Below are 22030 nucleotides of genomic sequence, written 5' to 3' on the forward strand. Positions count from 1 at the left end.
TAAATCCCCTTGTGACAGGGGGAATGGAAGCTTGTTGTGTGCAACACGGAGTGACAATTGAATGCAAACTTCACAAAAAATGACATTGTTAAAAATGTGTAGCCTGTCTCTCTATGGGTTACAGGGTTGATGTGTTATGCTCAACCCACTCAGTTTTACACCACAAAACACCAGAAACATTTACACTAATAATTACAATCTCATCCTTTACAGAGGCCCAGCAGCCCCACTATAGAGGAGGAGGCCAGTCCATGGAGGGCACAACACAGCTCTTCCTTGGAACAAATGCAGGTACAGGTGTACTTGTGTGTGCCTGTATCAAATTGTACATTGTTTTATGGAGGTTGTCTAATTTAATGCAGAAGGTGTCCCATGTACACAGGTCATCAGACTACTTTTCCTTCAGTTTACATAAACTAAACATCCTCTACTAAGGGGCATGGCATTTATATGCCTTTTCTCATTTGGGTAAAAGTCTGTCCTCTATCCTCTCTCCTCCGTGATCCGGAAACCGTTGTGATTGAGGAGATGTCAATTCGTTTGTAGGCGAACGGAAGAGTGTCCTTCCCTCCTCGATAGCCACCTTTCATCGGGGATAGTCATGTGTATCCTACCAGAGTCCTTCACAGAGGAGTTTAGAAATCTGACACACCCCCTTTGAACCAGCTTCGTTATGTCAGAGGATAAAAGCATGCACATGTTTAAAAACAATATACTACAAATCGTTTTATCTATACATTCTACACGTTCCCTCTCTTCACTGCCTCTCCTTGATTACCTTTTACCTTTTTCAAAAGGAGGTGAGAGAGGATGGAGGAGAGAGGACGCAGAAGTTGAGCAAATCCAATTGAGAAAAGGCCAGATTGCACATTCACCTACCCACATCCAAACTTCCTTCTCCGATCCTATTATCGGTCTATTTATTCAGGTTATGAATTCAAGAAGTTGTGATAAACTGCTTTTATAAACTGGTATAGGCCTGCTCTATCAATTCAAATGCAGTGTGACTTCAATGCTTTCTTTTAACATTACTAAATTTAATTCAGACTTTGAAGTATGCTGGTGGGTTGTAGGTCTGTTTCTTTCACCTGAACCCTACTGGGATTTCATAGAGTGAGTTTTGTCTACAGTGGGCTGTTGGGTGTTTCAAATTCTTGGCCTGGGGTGTAATCATTAGTCCAAACCGTTGGGAACGTTTTGCAACTTAAACAAGAGTTTCTATTGGACAAATGCAGGTAAGTCCCTCCCGTGTGATACCTTTGCTACCGTTTAAACGTTTTGCATGAGAATCGGCGTAAAATAGCCTCCTAAACCTCCCAAGATTTTACGTGGTCAGCATAAAGAATCTAGCTACTCAACTAAGGAACGTCATAAATGCTTTGATGTGTATTTTAGTAGAAGCTATGTGGTCTGGAAGTAGGTGTCATTGGTTGCTTTTTTGGCAGTGTACGGTCTATATTTCAATATTCAAGTGTTCTGAGAAGCCTACTGATCACTTGATTGGTTAGCTTGTTTGCTCAAACGATTCTTACAGATCCGCCCAGGAAGTGGTAAACCGGGCGAGAGTGTAGAACGAAAAACATCGTAACAAACTGCAGGAAAGTTGTGAAATTGTGGCTTTCAAGAGTTGTGTGTGTCAATGATGTATATGATCTTCAGTTTCTGTTGAAATAGTCCATGGGAAATACATTTGATCGATAAGATACGGTTCACCGACCAAGATGGGTAGAAATGGCGGGGTTTGTTTTATTTTTTAGCCTTCCTGCTAGGCAGACAAGTTTTTAAGCGAACGGGTCAGCAGGTATAAAACTGAAGCAATAATTATTCAACCCCGATCACATTGGTACCAAATAAACTTGTTGGACGAGTAGGCTATTGCAACAATATTTTTTATTTTAAGTGTATACTTGTTTTTCTCTCAACTGCCTCCTGGGTCCTACGAACATGACGGTACGTTTGCTCTTGTGCCTTGATGCCACTACTTGAATTACATTTCATTTTTTTTGTGCCTATAACTGAACCGTGTTCCAAGACATTGTTGCCATAATGTTTAATTGTTCGCCGCAACCACTAGGCAACATGGAACAGTGGGGTTAAAATGGTTACATTTTTATTCGAGGAATGGGTGTGTCATATTCTTGTGTTTCGTGGCCTTTAATTCTTTGTTTTATAGTTTGTTTTCTATACATCACGTTATGTTTTTTGCGTACCTGTGGCTGTAATTTATGCCATTGGCAAAATGTATCAGGGCTAATCAAAAATGTATGCGTATTGTATTTATGTACGCGCATTAGGGTTATCCAGTTGTTTACAGTTCTAAGTGTCAATTGAATTGGAGCAACGTTGAGCTCCATATGTTGACTGTTTGCATGTGCAAACGAACACCTCGCCCCAATCGTTTGTTTTGTTAGATCCCTTATAATTTAGAATATTTGTAATTGGCCTTTGAGGAATCTATAAATGAATGATTATTCAAACAAAATATAGTTTATCCCTTCAAATTAATAAGCAAGTGTTTTTAAGGGTATACTTCTGTGTGCGGGTGGGTCATCCTCATCCTGGCACTTCGAAAAACGTCTATTTGCTGAAATAACGTTAACAGCTTGTCAACGATGTTTCCTGTTGCCAACTATTAGTTTATTTAATCTAATCTCAAAACAATTTTAAAGAATTTGTAGGCTAAATGTTTTGAGACACACATACACACACCAGTATGCTCATAGTTACCACGATGACACATTTTATTATCATTAGTCATCTCATGGTAAGGTCGTTCTAAGTCTACCTCATGCTGTAACCATACATCTATCTGCCTGTTAATGCTCCTCAGACCTTGTAATGGTTTGGCTGGAACAAAGCACCGTGGTGGTTACAATGTGACAACTTATGAGTTCCAGTGAGAACAGGCAGTGATTGAGGGTTGAAGGCGATAAAGACCCAAACTGAGGAATGTAGATGGAAAGAGTTTCCTAATTTTGATCCAGGATCATCTCCTCTGTAATGTACCTCACAGGTTTTCCCCTGTTCCCATCACCCTCAAACTGAAAGGATTCCTAGAAATAGTTGAGGCTGCAGTGGTTAAATGTCAGTAACATATTAGTCCGATTTTTAAATGTATAATCCGTGTTTGAACCCTAGAAGCTGTTAGTATTAGTGATGTAGATGGTGAAACTTCTGGTCTCATTCTGACTGTAGATTTAATGACCTTGCAAATCTCTCTACATAGTATTCTGCTCTAGTTCCCCATGTCTATGTTGATTATATTACTGTTACATTAGCAATGCTTTTTTTCTGTCTTCTCATCACTCAAAGGTGTGCTTTTTTTGTTTCCTGTTGTCTTTAACACTTCTAAAAAGCCTCAACTTCCATGTCCTCACACATTTGAATGTACACGTAGGTGTTTGCCATGGTGCACTAACTGCATGGAACGCCTGTTGGTCTTTGTATTGTGAACATCCTACACTGGCATCCTTTGTTCTACTTTTATTGTTTGTCTCACTTCTTCAAAACGGTTCCGTTAACCTGACACTGTCTTCTTTCCTTGTAGCCCGACCTCCTTAACTTCAAGAAGGGATGGATGTCAAAACTGGATGAGAATGGAGAGGTGAAGTCATGTTTTTCTTCATTTCTTATGACTTTCTTTCTTGTCTTATCTAGTTAGGAATCATGTATCACTTGTTTATCTGTTTTCTTCTTTCTTTCTAGCTCTCCTCCCTTCTGGTTTCTTGTTTGATTTCTCTCCTCCTTTCTCTCTCCCTCTTTCCCCCTCTCCTAATGAGAAAGCTTGTGCGTAAGGCGATAGCTGCAGACTATCCATGTGTTATCCCAGTAATAGCTTGGTGTGCCCAGGCAGGCACAACCAGTATGTTCTAGCAGGATAAGACTGAGTATGAAACGTCCTCATATGAGCTTGTGGCTCATTGTATCATCTATGTGCTAGGTTTGTATGTTATGTGTTTGAACTCATTTTCAATTCACAGTACAAACACTCAGATGACCCATACATCACTTTAGGCACTCTTATTATACTTGTCATAATGTCTTGAGAACACTGTACTCCGGAGGTTTCATTGGTCCATGTTAACTTGATTTGAATGATGTCTTGCTGTGAACTGTCAGCTGCTTGTGTGCATTAATGCATCGGATTGGTCAAATAGAGCTGGTTTAACTGGTGGCTTGTGTGTGTCTGCAGTGGAAGAAGCACTGGTTTGTGTTGACCGATGCTGGTCTGAGGTACTACAGAGACTCTGGGGCGGAGGAGGTACGTTTTCAATAGTCAAAAGTTATTTTGACTATTGCAATAATTGTCTTAGGGATACATTGTGAGTTATTGATATGTGTCTGTAGTCTTACTTGTTTGTTTCTAACTGTGTCTTACAGAAGGATGATCTGGACGGGGAGGTTGACTTGAAGTCTTGTGTTAAAGTGTCTGAGTTTGATGTAGAGAAGAACTATGGATTTCAAATACAGGTGAGTGTGTTTTTCACTGTTCCAATACTTTTCTATGTTATGTGAGGATGAGTGACAGGTATTTGGATGATCTCGTTCTCCTTCTCTTTCCCTCACCACACCCTTTCCATTTCTTACTCTACTCTTCTCTCCTCTGTCGGTCAGACGAGGGAGGCAGTTGTGACACTGTCAGCGATGACTGCAGGGATCAGGAGGAACTGGATTGAGGTTCTGAGGAAGAGTGTTCGGCCCAGCAGCTCTCCAGACCTTACACAGTGAGTTCCTCCTCCCTCTGTGTCCCAGCTGGCAAATACACAAGTCACATAAGGAGGCCTATTGTTTTCTTCTACTGGTGTACAGGTGGGCTACTAAGTCCTTGGGCAGTTGTGGATCACTTCAAGTCTCAATCATTTTTAATGTTATGTTGCTTACATAGTGATTCACCAGGGATTTCTTTTATGTAGTGATATTGTGTGATAGGGCTGTTGCGGTGACCATATTACTGCCACACCGGCAGTCGTGAGCCATGACCGCAGTAAAATTCCACGTGACAGTTGAGTCGTGGTAATCTCCTCTTATGCACTTGGGACATGCTTTGGTAGTACCCAAGTTGCTAACAACCATCAGGTCCTAATGACCTGGTACTCAGGGCTCTATTGTCCCTCTAACCACTCTGACAGCAATGCAAATGCAGTCAAAAATCACATCAAACACTTATGATCAAAACAGTCTCATGCTTTTAAAACTCACCTCACTGTGATCAATTTGAAGAAAGAAGTTCAACAGCAGGTTGAAACTGAGAGTAAAACATGGTCGTTGTGGATGTTGGTTCAAAGCCTAACACAAGGAAATGGACAGCGCTTTCTAAGATTCATTCACAATTCCCATACTCATATTTGAGCTTATGCATAGGCCTATATGAGGCCATGCCGGAACAAAAACCCTGAATTAAAATTGATTGAGCTGTTATACAATACAGTATTTGGTACCTAATTGGTCTAGCCTACAGAATACTCACTTGATGAGACAACGGTTATGCAGCCTGAGGCAAGGAGCAGACTGCAAACTTCTTCTGGTACTTTCTCAAATCCTCAGTAGCCTGTAGTCTCATCATGCAGTCCATATATGTTTTGATTTCTAAGACATTCTAAGGTTTGTATCATTCACAACTAAAGTTGCCAAATAACTTTTAAATCTAGTCTATAGGACCTGTTTCAAATGATCGCTTTTAAGCTCATATGCGCACTTGTTCCAAATGGGGAGAAATATACTTTCTATTTTATTCAGCCAAGTTAAATTATATTCTTCGAACTATAAAATGATGGCACGGGACTTATAAGCATATCTTGTCAGCTAAATGAACAAGTCTATGGCATGGAGCATAGCCAGATAACATGCAGTAGGCCAACTCATATTCTGTTCTCCTGAAATACATGTTGTTATCTTGTTTCTTTAGACCTGACTAAAATAAATAATGGATTATTGTGATGGTGTATGTTGATTTATTACTTTTATTTTTATCTAGATGTTCCAAAGGTCTGCATCAGTGGCTTGTATGTGTGGAGGCCTGGAGATAATAAATGTGTTTGTTAATTAACTGTCAATTACCGTGAGACAGGCAGTCTTTTGCATGACAACAACTGTCTGACAAAATGTAATGATGGCCACGGCCCTATTATACTGTCAATTTATCAATCTGCGCTCTCTGTCTGACTTGGTCTCTCCCTGTCCTTCCTCTCCTCCAGACTGCCTGAGGGCAGTAGTGACAAGGAGAACTCTTGCTCCCTGGCCTCCACTCATCGACCACCTTCTCGCCACGGTGATGCTGGATCAGAAACCACCACCACCTCTGTACGCCGATTTGACTGTGTCGAGCTGTCACCAGTGCCCGTCCCCTCTAGCCCTCTGCCAGCCACTCAGAGAGAGGCAGGGGAGGGGCAGGGCAGGGAGCACGCCCAATGGCAGGAGGAGAGGAGCAGAGATGTGACCAGTAGCACATGGGAGCAGGTGCTGTCGAGGAAAGGGCCGGGTGTAGGCTCAGATCCCAGGATAAGAGCAGAGGAGGAAATTGAGAAAAAGTGGGCAGAGTTTGAGCGGCTGCCACTAAAGGAGATGAGGTCACTACTGCCAACGGGCTCACGGTCCAGCCATCCAGCCAATGAGGCGCTGCAGAGGGAGGTAGTGCGTGGAGTTGTTTTTCAATTTGCAAACAATAAATAAATGCAAATTTACTCTTCATCTAGATGATTCATCTACAGATGAAGTTTAACTCTTTAACAATAGGCTTGCTCTATTATGCATGCGGGATGGTAATCAGGCCTTCTGCAGTAATACTGACCCTGTCAGTCCTCAAAATACCAAGGAGGAGGGTGTAATAGGGCCTTAGTTAGCAATACCGGTTTGCCCAGGAAAAATTTAGTAAGACGACATTTCTCTGGTTCTAGAACTGTGAGTTTATCAGATGTCGATAGTGGAAACACTGCTGAAAGTCTCATTCCATCTTTGAGTGATGTGTCATGTGATAACATTGTATAGTGTGCTGTTGACTACTGTGTCTTCACGGGTAGTTTTAGGACTCGTGCAGACCATACAATCATATCATGGGGTTGCGGGAATCTGATCGATGAATGTACTCCTTGCACTGTCCCTTTGTCTATGATCCATACAGTCCCTAACATTCCCTTTGAGACACATGACCTGACTGATGTGTGGGATTGATATGACTGCATGGAATATGGCATTCAAATGCCGCATCACGACTCGCATGTCAGTTCGGTTCAACCCAGTAATTACATACCCCGCCGCCTCTCTTTCAGTGAGCTTTACCGCATCTCTACCTTTGACACTCAGGTGGCGTCTCTGAGGCAGCAGCTGGAGCGTTTGCAGGGAGGAGGATGGGGTAGGGGGAGGGTGGGGGGAGGTAGCTGTGGTCGGGAGGCTACGTGCGGCCGCAGCCTTCAGGCCATGGAGCGGGCCCACAAACAGGCCCTGGAGGAGCTGCAGAAGCAGCATGCCCGTGAGACCAGAGAGCTGGAGAGGGACAGGGACCGGGTGCTGAGGGAGGAGACCCAGGACACAGCACAAGGTCAGGAGTCACAGGATCATGGGGTCAAGGGTCAAAATTGTACATGAATGTCATTAGCACCCCAATTCAAGGACTTTTGTTGTTTGAGGCGTATGACATCAGAATGGAACAGTCAACACCACAGCATTTCATGGGGTAATACAGTTTGTTTGATTTGAGATCTGATTACATCACATCCTCCCTTTTCTCTCTGTGGTTTAGTTATGGAGACACTGAAGAAGGCCCACAGGGAGGAGCTGGAGAGAGAGGTGGAGAAGGCAAAGAGGCTTGGTGGAGGGAGTGCCAACACACAGACTCTACGCACACAGCAGCAGTGAGTGCTCAAAACACAACCCGTTTCTTACACACCCCTTTACATACATAGTACATCCTTTCTTTGTATCATCAATGTAGTCACAAGCACTTTCTTTCCATTCACTTTGCAGTCTGCATGGTCAGATAGATGCAAGAAAATGTTGGAGATGATGTTGCTTTCCAAAAAAATATATATATATTTGCATAATCTCTCAAGGAGCTACACTGGACCTTGTGCAAACTGGAAAACGCATATTCCAAGTCCACATTTATTATAGCTGGGACTTTAATAAAGAAAATCTGAGGAAAACGCCACCGAAGTTCTATCAACACATCGCCTGCAGTACTCGCACTTTAAAAACTCGACCGTTGTTACTATCCCTTCCGGTAGGGCTACAAGCCCTCCCCCCGACCTCCCTTAGGTAAATCGGATCACGACTCCATTTTGCTACACCCTATAGGCAGAAACTCAAACAGGAAGTACCCGTGCTAAAGTCTATTCACTGCTGATCTGACCAATCGGAATCCTTGCTTAAAGACTGTTATGATCACGTAAACTGGGACATGTTCCGGGTTGCCTCTGAGAAGAACATTGACAAAAGGCACCTAAAGGACTCTCAGACCATGAGAAACAAGATTCTCTGGTCTGATTTAAACCAAGATTCAACTCTTTGGCATGAATGCCAAGCGTCACATCTGGAGGAAACCTGGCACCATCCCAAAATTTTTCTAAAAACCTGTTTTTCCTTTGCCGTTATGGGCTAATGTGTGCAGTTTGAGGGATAAAAAAAAATCTATTTTAGAATAAGGTAATGTAACAAAATGTGAAAAAAGTAAAGGTGTCTGAATACTTTCCGAATGCACTGTATATACTCCGGACTTCAACATCGCTCATCCTAATATTTCTTACTTTTTAGATTTGTGTATTGTTAGATATTACTGCACTGTTGGAACTACGAACACAAACATTTTACAGGTTACTGAATTTAGCTCTGCCTGAAGTATCCCCTCCTGTGCATTTTACCACTAAGCCTATGGTCCGGGATGGACAAAATACAATTACAAAATACTATAAAGGTCAATATCAAAATAAACTACAAAATACTTTTATTTTTGTAATGCATGTCATTAAAATACATGTATTTTAAAATACAAAAATGTATTTGCAGTTAGCCGACCCGAACAGCAACAACGTTCTCAGTAAGGGTTACAAAAACATTTTACTTGCCATGACTGTGATATGCTAGTTGAGCAAGTCACTCTGGAGCACTGCCAGAGCCCTGCAAAATGACCTCCAGCAGGCCACGAATGTGCATGTGTCTGCTCAAACGGTCAGAAACAGACTCCATGAGGGTGGTATGAGGGCCCGACGTCCACAGGTGGGGGTTGTGCTTACAGCCCAACACCGTGCAGGACGTTTGGCATTTGCCAGAGAACACCAAGATTGGCAAATTCGCCACTGGCGCCCTGTGCTCTTCACAGACGAAAGCAGGTTCACACTGAGCACATGTGACAGACGTGACAGAGTCTGGAGACGCCGTGGAGAACGTTCTGCTGCCTGCAACATCCTCCAGCATGACCGGTTTGGCGGTGGGTCAGTCATGGTGTGGGGTGGCATTTCTTTGTGGTGCCGCACAGCCCTCCATGTGCTCGCCAGAGATAGCCTGACTGCCATTAGGTACCGAGATGAGATCCTCAGACCCCTTGTGAGACCATATGCTGACACATGCACATTTGTGGCCTGCTGGAGGTCATTTTGCAGGGCTCTGGCAGTGCTCCTCCTTGCACAAAGGCGGAGGTAGCGGTCCTGCTGGTGGGTTGTTGCCCTCCTACGGCCTCCTCCACGTCTCCTGATGTACTGGCCTGTCTCCTGGTAGCGCCTCCATGCTCTGGACACTACGCTGACAGACACGGCAAACCTTCTTGCCACAGCTCGCATTGATGTGCCATCCTGGATGAGCTGCACTACCTGAGCCACTTGTGTGGGTTGTAGACTCCGTCTCATGCTACCACTAGAGTGAAAGCACCGCTAGCATTCAAAAGTGACCAAAACATCAGCCAGGAAGCATAGGAACTGAGAAGTGGTCTGTGGTCACCACCTGCAGAACCACTCCTTTATTGGGGGTGTCTTGCTAATTGCCTAATTTCCACCTTTTGTCTATTCCATTTGCACAACAGCATGTGCAACTTATTGTCAGTGTTGCTTCCTTAGTGGACAGTTTGATTTCACAGAAGTGTGATTGACTTGTAGTTACATTGTGTTGTTTAAGTGTTCCCTTTATTTTTTTTGAGCAGTGTATTTAGGCATGCCATAACAAAGGGGTTGAATACTTAGTGACTTAAAACATTTCAGCTTTTCATATTTGATTTAATTTAAATTCTAAAAACATAATTCTACTTTGACATTATGTGGTATTGTGTGTAAGCCAGTGACGCAATTTAATCTTTCAAATTCCGGCTGTAACGATGTGCAAAAAGTCAAGGGATCTGTTGTGCATACAATGTTAATGAACATTACATTTACGTGTGTGTGTCAATTATGATTTTCTTTTTGCATTTGTGGTTGATGGGTGTGGGCAGAGGTTTCCATCTAAACCACTGTTGTACCAAAATGTCTGTACCAAACCACTGTTGTATCAAAATGAAAACAGATTTTCTCAGAACAAAGCAAACCCACCCTCACCACCATTTTCACGGTTAGATTTTTTGAAAGACTGTTATTTATGTAATGGTCTGCCATGTAAACACAACATGGCTGCTACTGTTTTGACTGTGCACAGCCAGTGCAGTGTCAAGTTTTCTACAGAATACCAGTAGTGTCTCCAGTTTTGCTTTTAATCTCTGGCATAATATAGTATTTTTTTAATAAATTTTATCCCCTTTTCTCCCCAATTTTCGTGGTATCCAATCGCTAGTAATTACTATCTTGTCTCATCGCTACAACTCCCGTACGGGCTCGGGAGAGACGAAGGTCGAAAGCTATGCGTCCTCCGAAGCACAACCCAACCAAGCCGCACTGCTTCTTTAACACAGCGCGCCTCCAACCCGGAAGCCAGCCGCACCAATGTGTCGGAGGAAACACCGTGCACCTGGCCCCCCTTGGTTAGCGCGCACTGCACCCAGCCCGCCACAGGAGTCGCTGGAGCGCGATGAGACAAGGAAATCCCTACCGGCCTAACCCGGACGACGCTGGCCCAATTGTGCGTCGCCCCACGGACCTCCCGGTCGCGGGCGGCTGCGACAGAGCCTGGGGGCGAACCCACATAATATAGTATTTACTGTAATATACAGTTTATATAAATTAAATGTTTGTACCCTCTCTCGTCCCCTCAGGTTAGAGACCCAGGCCCTGCAGAGGGAGCTGTCCGGCCTGTCTGAGAGGTACTCCCAGAAGTGTCTGGAGCTGAACAGGGCTGAGCAGAGCAACGGGGAGAGGGAGAAAGACATCACTCGCAAGGAGAGCGAGCTGGAGCAGCTGAGGAAAGAGAACCAGGTGAGCCAGGAGTCTGGAGGTCTTTATCAGCTGGTCCTGTGCATTTAGCCTACTCTACCCTAACACTTTTGTTATAGACAAGCAATGCCTATCTATGACACATTCAGCGGTTTGTCAGTATGCTCAATACTGTCAATGTTTTCATCTTTCAGGACCTACAGGCCCGTTTGACAGAGGAGATCACCCGCATGCGCTCCATCGTCACGGGCCAGGGGTCGGAGGGCGTTTCCCACGACAACCAGGACAGGCCGTCCTGTGAGCTGGAGGTGGGTCAGGAAGAGGGGAGGAGATGAGATGTAGAGCCCCTCAACCAGAACAAGCCTCTCTACCTACAACAATGACATAGGGGGAACTTGTCTCATGTTTGAATAGAAAGGGAAGGGATTATGAAAGGCAGCGTGCAGTTGGTTACTATGTATGGCAATGCCTTGAATGTGTGTGGTGTGAATTTTTACGTAAATGCATCATTGACTGCACACTGAAACACACTGCCCCCTGTTGGACACTGCCCCAAGGAGACACCAAAGGTGTTTTTAACACTTAACACACAAGTGAATTTGTTAAAGGGTGACTGCACTTCCTGATTTGGCCTAGTTTTTAGATTTGGTTCATAAAGAAACGCTAGCGGCCATGACTTAATTCAACCGAGAGTTGTTTTGGGGGGGTGTTTGATGTGTGTGTATTCGCAGGTGGGAAGAGTTATTTATTTTGGCATTTAGCTTCAGTCGGCTATTGTGCGACCGTGGCAAAATTGATTTGACTTTGGATAGCCTACCTCCGGGGATAGTTGAATTAATAACCTCCAAATATAAATTTTAAGTCACTGAAATTTGGAGCTATTGGACTTTTAACATTTTTCCATGTGCATTGTGTAATTTACCGGTGGTCCCTAACTAGTCAACCCAAAGTTACCACAGGCATTACGATCGGGTTGCGTGCTACTGTACTCTGAATTGATGATTACCAGATGTGGGAGATATGAAACAAACCCAACCTTAATTTACGCTGGGTTGCGGTTACGATGACAAGTCTCACAAAACTCTATTTTGGATGAGACTGACTTTATGACCAATCATCCTATTTACACTGTAGTCAATTTTGACAGAGTAAATGTTTCTTCTAAATAATGTTTTTAGGGACAGTTGCTCCCTGTCTGCTCAGTGTCTTAGATGTTGGGTTGATCCCTCTTGTTAGCTTGTAATAATATTATATTTTGTTTTGTCACAGGTTCTTCTCAGGGTGAAGGAGAATGAGGTGCAGTACTTGCACAAGGAGATCAGCTGTCTGAGGAACGAACTTCAGTTCCTGAACACGGTACTGGTTCACTGTGTATTTGTGTGCAGGCATAAAGGTCTAATGTTTTCATCTGTAGACGGGTTGGCTGACAACGTCACAAGTGATGCGTGTGTATCGATGTGGCCGGAAGACATGCATTATAATTCTGACTTGTCAGATAACTCTGGGCATGTCCATGTAAAAGGACCCATAAGCACCACGTGAAGTTCATGGGCGCATATCAAATTGGGTGTCAAATGAAAGATAAGAATCTATATTTTTGGGAAATTAATGCATAAACCAGATTTCCAGCCAACCTTTTTATGTGAGTAAAAAAACAAAAACATTCACGACAGGCCTGATGGGAAAACAACATTTTTTGGTAAACTTTCCAAATGTCGACACAACAAAATACACTAGACAAGCTGGCATCTTTTTGTGTCTGTAAAATGACGCTAGAAACGTCAGTGGAAAAGCTTTTTTGCGCGAATATTGCTATAATATGTAAGTAAACCTGGAGTCGTGATGACGTTGTGTGGTCTTCCTACTACTACTACTTAGTAGGAAAGCACGCTGTTTAGTAGGAAAGCACGCTGTTTAGTAGGAAAGCATGCTGTTTAGTAGGAAAGCACACTGTTTAGTAGGAAAGCACGCTGTTTAGTAGGAAAGCACGCTGTTTAGTAGGAAAGCACGCTGTTTAGTAGGAAAGCACGCTGTTTAGTAGGAAAGCACGCTGTTTAGTAGGAAAGCACGCTGTTTAGTAGGAAAGCACGCTGTTTAGTAGGAAAGCATGCTGTTTAGTAGGAAAGCATGCTGTTTAGTAGGAAAGCACACTGTTTAGTAGGAAAGCACGCTGTTTAGTAGGAAAGCACGCTGTTTAGTAGGAAAGCACGCTGTTTAGTAGGAAAGCACACTGTTTAGTAGGAAAGCACGCTGTTTAGTAGGAAAGCACGCTGTTTAGTAGGAAAGCATGCTGTTTAGTAGATTACAGATTAAATAAATAATGTACTTCAAAGGGTGGTGAAAATGCAAGGTGTTGAGTTTTATGCTTGTTTCCAATATTGAGGATCTTGTTCTGGTGACATGATCATCGATGCTTGGCTGTTTGACAAATAGAAATTCTCACTCTTTTGTCCATAATAATCTCATAATTTAGAGTAATCTGCGAGTTATTGGTTTGAGCGCATTTTCCAATACCAGAGTGGGTACACTCACTATATAACGCAAAAACCTTTAGTGAGAACCATCAGTAGAGTTGAAAATGTGATGGAAACTCATTTAACTTGTATTTTTTATTCGGTACCGCAAAATATATTTATGTGCATTACGTCATCACGCACACAGCCTTTTATCCGCAACAAGTAAATTTGATGGAAACACCTCTTTGATGGGAAAATGTGCATACTCTTGTTTTTATGCATATTTTTTAATATTCACATGACAATCTGTTGCCAATTTGATGGAAACCTAGCTATTGATACATTTTCAACCGTTTTCCAATTTAAAAATGTGCCATAAGTGAAGGCTTTGATTTGTGGATTAACAGATGAAAAATGAGTCTTAGAAAACATCTACCAGAAAAGGTATTAAAAGGTATTAGAAATACATCAAAACACCGAATGTTGAAGTAAAGACCCCTGCCAACTAATATCAGCACTTTGTTTCATTTTGGAGAAATTGTTTACCTGCTGTAAGTCTAGGAATTATTGCTTTGTAGTTTCATTACCAAAAACTAAGATATTTTCTAATTTCTCTCCCTCAAGAGCAGGGAAGATAATGAAAGTTCATACAGTGCATTTAGAAAGTATTCCGACCGCTTGACTTTTCCCACATTTTGTTACCTGACAGCCTTGTTCTAAAATTGATAACATTTAAAAAATCCTCATCAATCTACACACAATACCCCCATTGTCATTGTAAATAAGAATTTGTTATTAACTGACTTATAAAGGTTCAATAAATAATGACAAAGCAAGAACTTTTTTTTTTGCAAGTTATAAAAAAAAATGCATAAATGGATTTACTTAAGTATTCAGACCCTTTGTTATGAGACTCGAAATTGAGCTCAGGTGCATCTTGTTTCCATTGATCATCCTTGAGACGTTTCTACAACTTGATTGGAGTCCACCTGTGGTAAATTAAATTGATTGGATATGATTTTAAAAGGCACACACCTGTCTAAGGTCCCACAATTAACAGTACATGTCAGAGCAAAAAACCAAGCCACGAGTTCGAAGGAATTGTCCGTAGAGTACCTAGACAGGGTTGTATCGCGGCACAGATCTGGGTTAGGGTACCAAAAAATGTCTGCAGCATTGAAGATCCCCAAGAACATTGGCCTCCGTCATTCTTATATGGGAGACGTTTGGAACCACCAAGACTCTTCCTAGAGCTGGCTGCCCGATAAAACTGAGCAATCGGGGGAGAAGGGCCTTGGTTAGGGAGGTCACCAAGAACCTGATGGTCACTCTGACAGAGCTCCAGAGTTCCTCTGTGGAGATGGGAGAAACTTCCAGAAGGACAACCATCTCTGCAGCACTCCACCAATCAGGCCTTTATGGTAGTGGCCAGACAGAAGTCACTCCTCAGTAAAAGGCACATGACAGCCCTCTTGGAGTTTGCCAAAAGGTACCTAAAGGACTCTGACCATGAGAAACAAGATTCTCTGATGAAACCAAAATTGGGCTCTTTGGCTGAACGCCAAGTGTCAATTCTGGAGGAAATTGGGCACCATCCCTACGGTGAAGCATGGTGGTGGCAGCATCATGCAGTGGGGATGTTTTTCAGCAGCATGGACTGGGAGACTAGTCAGGATCGAGGGAAATATTAACGGCGCAAAGTACAGAGAGATTCTTGATGAAAAGCTGCTCCAGAGCACTCAGGACCCCAGACTGGAGAAAAGGTTCACCTTCCAACAGGACAACGACCCTAAGCGCACAACCAAGACAACCAGGAGTGGCTTTGGGAGAAGTCTCTGAATGTCCTTGAGTGGCCCGCCCAGACTTGAACCCGATCGAACATCTCTGGAGAGACCTGAAAATAGCTGTGCAGCGACGCTCCCCATCCAACCTGACTGAGCTTAAGAGGATCTGCAGAGAAGAATGGGAGAAACTCCCCAAATACAGGTGTGCTAAGCTTGTAGCGTCATACGCAAGAAGACTCGAGGCTGTAATCGCTGCCAAAGGTGCTTCAACAAACTACTGAGTAAAGGGTCTGAATACTTATGGAAATGTGATATTTCAGTTTTATATTTTTTATATACATTCACCAAAAAATTCTAAACCTGTTTTTGCTATGTCATTCTGGGGTATTGTGGGTAGATTGAGGAAAATGCATTTTAAAATAAGGTTGTAATGTAACAATGTCGGAGAAGTCACGGGATTTGAATACTTTCTGAATGCACTGTAAGGAACAAGTAATGGTAGACCTGTCAATTAGTTATAGTGATTTTTACTGATATCAATTTTGTTTTGAATTATTAAGTGGTTAAATCTCGGTATTACAAAAAAAATTGAACTGAATTTAGTGTAATGGACAATCAGAAGTCACAAATAGGGCTGTTGCAGTGACCGTTTTACCGCCACACCTGCAGTCATGACCGCAATAAAATTCCATGTGACCGTTGATTCACGATCTTCTCCTGATATGCAAGCTAGACGTGCTTTGGTAGTACCCAACTTGATAACAACCATCAGGTCCTAATGGCCTTGTGCTCAGGGCTCTATTGTCCCTCTAACCACTAACATCAATGCAAATGCAGTCAAAAATAACAAACACTTATGATCAAAACAGTAGGCCTATTATACTTTTATAACTCACATCACTGTGATGATCAAGTTCAACTGCGGGTTGAAACAGTGTAGAACATGGTCATTGTGGATGTTGATTCAAAGCCTAACACAACGAAATGGACAGCTCTCTAAGGTGATGATAAATTCAAAACATCCATATGCATATTAGAGCTTATGCATACGCATAGGCTGAATTATAATTATGATTGTGTCATTATACAATACATAGCCTACCGCATATTACGCATGGCAGAAAAAAAAACATAAAACAAAACAGATGTCCCAAAGACATTGCTCTAGCCAATACTCCAAAATTAAACACATTTGAGTGTGGACTGTGTTATTATACATACTGGTTACCTTATGCTGTTCTCCAACATTTCTATCCATGAGTCTGGGAGAGAATGACTAGCCCTAGGCAATGCAGTTGGTTCATTGATTGTGCAGGGCTATTTTGAATAGCCTAGTAATGGAGATTTAAAAAAATATATATTATCATAATTAATTGGGTGAAACACAACCTTTTTAGCTATACAGAATCTCACCCCCATGCGTTTCCATCTCCTACGCTCTCTCCTTTTATTCCTTTCTCGAGCGCGCAGAGGGACTGTCAACAGTTTAATCAAATATGTTTTGTTTGTGAAAACATGTTACTATCGATGTTCCCGAACAGATTTCACTTGGTTTCCCAAATGTAAGCACTGGGTAGCTGCAGGAACAGGCTTCCCATTTTGATAATGTGCCGTTCTAAATTAAACTAATTATACATATTAGTAAAGACGAGCTTCAATTTAGAATAGTCTGATGGGTGAAATTATGATCACTTGAGGGAACAGCTGTGCAGACTGAGGCCAGGAACAGAGCACAAGCTTTTATTGCTACTTTCTCAAATCCTCAATAGCCCAAAGTCACATCATGCTGCCCATATATGTTTTGATTTCTAAGACATTCTAAAGTTTGTATCATTCACAACTAACATTGCCAAATAACTCAATCTAGTGTAATAGCCAGATAACATGCAGTAGGCCAACTCGTATTCTGTTCTTCTGAAATACATTTTCTTCATATCATGTTTCTTTAGACCTGACTAAAATAAATTATGGATTTATTGTGATAGAGTATGTTCAATTTATTTATTAGATGTAGATTTTTCAAAGGTGCGTATCAGCGGCTTGTATGCAGCTTGGAGGCCTGGAGATACTAATCATGCGTGACAATAACCTGCTGACAAAATGTCATGACCGCCACAGCTCTGATCACAAACCAGTTGGGTCACTTGCTACTGTCTTCCCTTCCACTGGCATTCTATGTTTAGCTCATAACTGTTTTACTTTGTCTTTCTGTTGTCTGGTGGTCAAACCAAGCGTGTTAAATGTCTGTCTGGACAAGGCCTCTCTCGTGCATGTCACCTCTCCCAGCTCTTACTAACACCTACCCATGAGCCCCCTCTCTTTCCATTAACTGTAACTAGCATCCTCACCCACTGAGCACCGACAGACACGGGATGTCGAAATTTGGTCGGTCCACCCTAGCCTTGAAGTTAATGTCCGCAGACAGGTTCAGATTTGGTCCGGCCCATCATAGACATATGTTTCACAAGTTTGGATAGTACAGTGAGTAGAACACAGCGTGCAGTCAAATACAATACATTTATTTACATTTTGTTATTTAACTAGGCAAGTCAGTTAAGAACAAATTCTTATTTACAATGACGGCCAACACCGGCCAAACCCGGACTACGCTGGGCCAGGGACCCATGATGTAATTTCGTTATCGTAATTCAGTTACCAGGTATAAATCCACTTCACTTACTGTAGTTCAATAACCAAAATAAACTCAAGGTGCCGTGTCATAGCTGACACCCCATTCTTTCTGCAGACATCTTTGAATTTTAATTCGGAGAAGATATTTAAGAGTTTTGAAAGTGGGGGGAAAAAACAGAATACCGTTACCGTGTAATTAGCAACAACAAGCTGCCATGTGGGGAATCACAGGTGGCTCGTTTCTGCTCGTTATATATTATTTATACCATGTTTAGACTGATGTCATATCTATGCTAATATGGCTAGAATTCACTAGCTAGCCAACAACTGTAACAATGCATTTGAGAGACATTTTGAGACAAAAGAGTTTACATGTTGTCAACAGTCTAAGCCAGGGGTAGGCAACCCTGTTCCTGGAGTGCCGCAGGTACTGCAGGATTGTGTTCCAACTAAGCACCACACCTGACCAACTGAGCTAATTGATCAGCTCGGTGATTGCCTAAATTCAACACTCCTGGTCTTCAGGTCAGTTCAATCAAAAACATGAAGTGCCTGCGGCACTCCAGGACCAGGGTTGCCCACCCCTTCTGTTTTTCCCCATAGCTGCACACGTGTCGGTTTTGTTTCTAAACCATGTGTAGGTGGAGACTCCTTTAACTCTACATACAAACTGGGATGTTAATCTACAAGTTAGCAAAGCTGTCTTGTGATTAACTTGGAGCCATCAACTTGGAGCCATCAAAGAAACAAGTCCTCAGGCTATACTGTCCATCTCAACATTGTATGTCTGCCCAGAGTGGAAGAGGTATACTTTGTCCATCTGATAAACCTCTGTCTGTATGCCCTTACCCCTATAGGAGAAGCAGTCGGCCTGTGAGCGGTATAAAGAGGTGCACGGGGAGCTGAGTGGTATGAAGAGCAGGAGCGAGCGGGAGATCAAGAGCCTTAGGGAGCACCTGAGATTGGCCATGGTTGCCCTGCAGGAGGGCCAGAAACTAGGCAACAGCCTGGAACACTGAGACACCGCATCAAGGGCTCTGCTCAGAGATACAGAGGTATAGACGTAGCTCATTATTAAGAGCTACATAATCATGCTCACACAGCTTTTAAATAGTTGATTACATCGATCTTCTATGATGAAACTAATTGCCTAATATATATATATATTTTTTTCTAGTTGTGTGGGCACAATGGTGACTGAAATAGGAGAGGCGCAGAAGTCTTCGCACCAGAGGATGCCGGCTCGGGGACCACAATAGTGCCTTAGCTTTCAATCATTCAGCCGATGAGCGGCATAGACTAGTATCAGCTGATTGGTCATATTACACTGGGTTGCGCAAATTTTAATCTGCACTTTTTAAACTTTTTTCTATTGTTGATATGCGAGAGTGAGTGAATGAATGAAAATATTGGTCTGAGAAACTGGATTATTTGTGGAAAGACTGTTGCTGTGATGTATTTGTGACCTGAAACAGCACTGGATTACCTTTCTCTGCATACCTACCTACATGTAGACCTACTATTTACATGTTGACAGTAGCCAACATATAAACAGTTGGTCTACATGTTGGCTACTGTCAAAAGCTGAATAAAGAAGCAGGATATAATTCTCGCCAAAACCAAAACTATTTTCATTTGAGCACGGATTTGTACAGACTGAGTCATTACATGCCATTTCAGCAAGCCATGAAACCCACCATCTCAGATTGTTCCGAAATAGTTTCTGTAATTGGCAACGGGTAAGATTGACATTCCTGAGACATTATTTTGTTAACTTAATTTGATCTCTGAGAAAGGTAAGTGATTGCACCCAAATTGGCATTTTTTTTTTAATTTATAGGATTCAGATAATATTCAATAAATATAGTTCCCAACATTTGATTTGGACCAAATTTCTTCCTACTGAGTAAGACATGAGGAATCTCATAACATTGTCAAAAGCCACCCGCGGACCCACCACACCACATGCCAATCCAACCCCAACAACCAGTAGACAGTATCAGTCCTCTATGTTTTAACAAGTAGTATGAAGCTGCTGCTTGGAGTACTGCTCCTCCATATTATGTAATGTATTCCCTATGAATCTGGTGATGTTTTTCTTTCTTATCCCCCTGTTCAGAGAAATTAGTAATTGAAGTTACTTGCATTAATTACCATAAAGTAGTGTGAAAGTACTAGGTTTTGACCACTAGATGCGTGGTCCTGCTATACTGCCGCACTCCTCAATTTTGCTTGTGTTTATTAAATAGATCACAACATTTCCTTTGCAACTTTGTAAACAAAACCAATCGATTTGGCTCATTATGAAAATACATTGTGTGGTCATCCTCGATTTCAAGCCAGTCCTCTATAAAAGCAATTGAGTTTGTCATTTTATGCTTAATATTTGTCCAGGAAACTGCCCCCTTGTGTGTGGTTTATTCCCTTCAAAAAAAGGTCTGGATTAGTTCCTGTTAGACCATTCCCGGTGAACAAGAAACCCATTTAAGCTATAGCAGTTCTAATGGTTTCAATATTATGGTCTTTCAATGGTATAAGTCTCAAACATACACTGTATAGTGTTTTGTAATGGTATTGGGTTGGATTTAATGCTAAATTTCACTAATCGCAATGCTGTTCCTAATAATTTTATTGAAAAACATGACTGCAATGTATTTTATTAGGGTTGTCACATTTTAGTCCCTAGCCCATTTCTCCATCAAAGTTTTGGACTTGTAGAAAAAGTATTCATATGAGAATTGCTCCATAGGGATAGCCATCTCAGAAAGCTGCCACTTGTTGGAATATTCAAGGAACTTGTTGAACATAACTGAAACTGTATACTGGTTGTGGGGGTGGTTTTTGACATTTTTTTGGGGGTCTTACTCATTGGTAGGAAGAAGTTTAGTCCAATTTGGGTGCAATCAATTAGCTTAATTTATGAGATCAAATTATATTTAAACAAAATGTTTCAGGAATGCTAATCGTATCTCTTACAAACTACAGAAACAATTTTAGGACAATTTGAGACCGTGGGTTTCAATCCTTTTTCTTGTGCTTTTTGAGGTGGAACGACCTTAATGCTGTATGTCAACAATGGTTGCTCAGTGATTGTCATTGTACGCATTTTACTTCGCAAACCTATTTGTCGCTTTATTCAGTGTAATATCATCTTACAATGTGGGTCTCCATTGTGAAGTTAAACTTTATAACTATTTACCATTGGGCTTGATACAGAGAAAGTGGTTTGGTACTGTAAATTCCTGGGAAGCCAAATTGGATATCAGTCATTCCTCTAGTTGTGTAGAGTCATCTGAATGTGTGATTTTTATTTTATATAGTGACTGGAGAATTGCTTGTAGAAGTGAAATGTCTTCTCGCAAGGATTCTTGATTTTTTTGATGAGGCTAAGATGCATGTTGCGATCCTCTCCCAACCTCCCAACATTGTGTAGGCATGATTGATTGTGCCACAAAAATGTCTAGTGTTGCGTCAGAGCCAATGTTTTTTTTTTGTATCATGTATTTTGTGAGATAAAGTAGACAACTGTCTTTTGACAGTGTTTTGAATATTTAATGTAAGGCATGCGATATCTTTGTAAAGTACCCTCGTTTTACAAGCAATAAAATGCATGTTTATACAGCCGTGTGAATCATCCATATTCAGCTGGTTTACACTAGTCTCAGAACTCTGTACTAGGCCTAACTCGTAATGGTTTATAGGCTAGTCTAATGGCATGAGTGAGGTCGGGCGCTGATGTTGGGTGATTAGTTCTGGCGCGCAGTCGGTGGTGTTCGATGGGGTTTAGATAGCGAGCCCACATGAAGCAGATAAATGTCCCCTTATACGCTAGGTGGCAGCACTAATACATGTTTCAAATCAGAATTATAAACGATGTTAA

The 22030-nt window shown here is 42.0% G+C and overlaps 1 protein-coding gene across 1 annotated transcript; it reads left to right on the forward strand.

Annotated features, from left to right (window-relative positions):
• Positions 1–1362: 1362 nt before the first annotated feature.
• LOC129833227 (TRIO and F-actin-binding protein-like) lies at positions 1363–21769 on the forward strand. The gene is made up of 13 exons (XM_055897647.1): positions 1363–1950; positions 3548–3604; positions 4193–4261; positions 4381–4470; positions 4615–4724; positions 6195–6627; positions 7300–7534; positions 7736–7847; positions 11162–11321; positions 11474–11587; positions 12549–12635; positions 19008–19205; positions 19328–21769. Exons 1-12 carry the CDS (start codon positions 1945–1947, stop codon positions 19167–19169), a joined length of 1635 nt encoding a protein of 544 aa, XP_055753622.1. The 5' UTR covers positions 1363–1944; the 3' UTR covers positions 19170–19205; positions 19328–21769.
• The last annotated feature ends 261 nt before the right edge of the window (positions 21770–22030 follow it).

Source organism: Salvelinus fontinalis, chromosome 34 (assembly GCF_029448725.1).
Source record: "Salvelinus fontinalis isolate EN_2023a chromosome 34, ASM2944872v1, whole genome shotgun sequence".
Classification (NCBI taxonomy): domain Eukaryota; kingdom Metazoa; phylum Chordata; class Actinopteri; order Salmoniformes; family Salmonidae; genus Salvelinus; species Salvelinus fontinalis.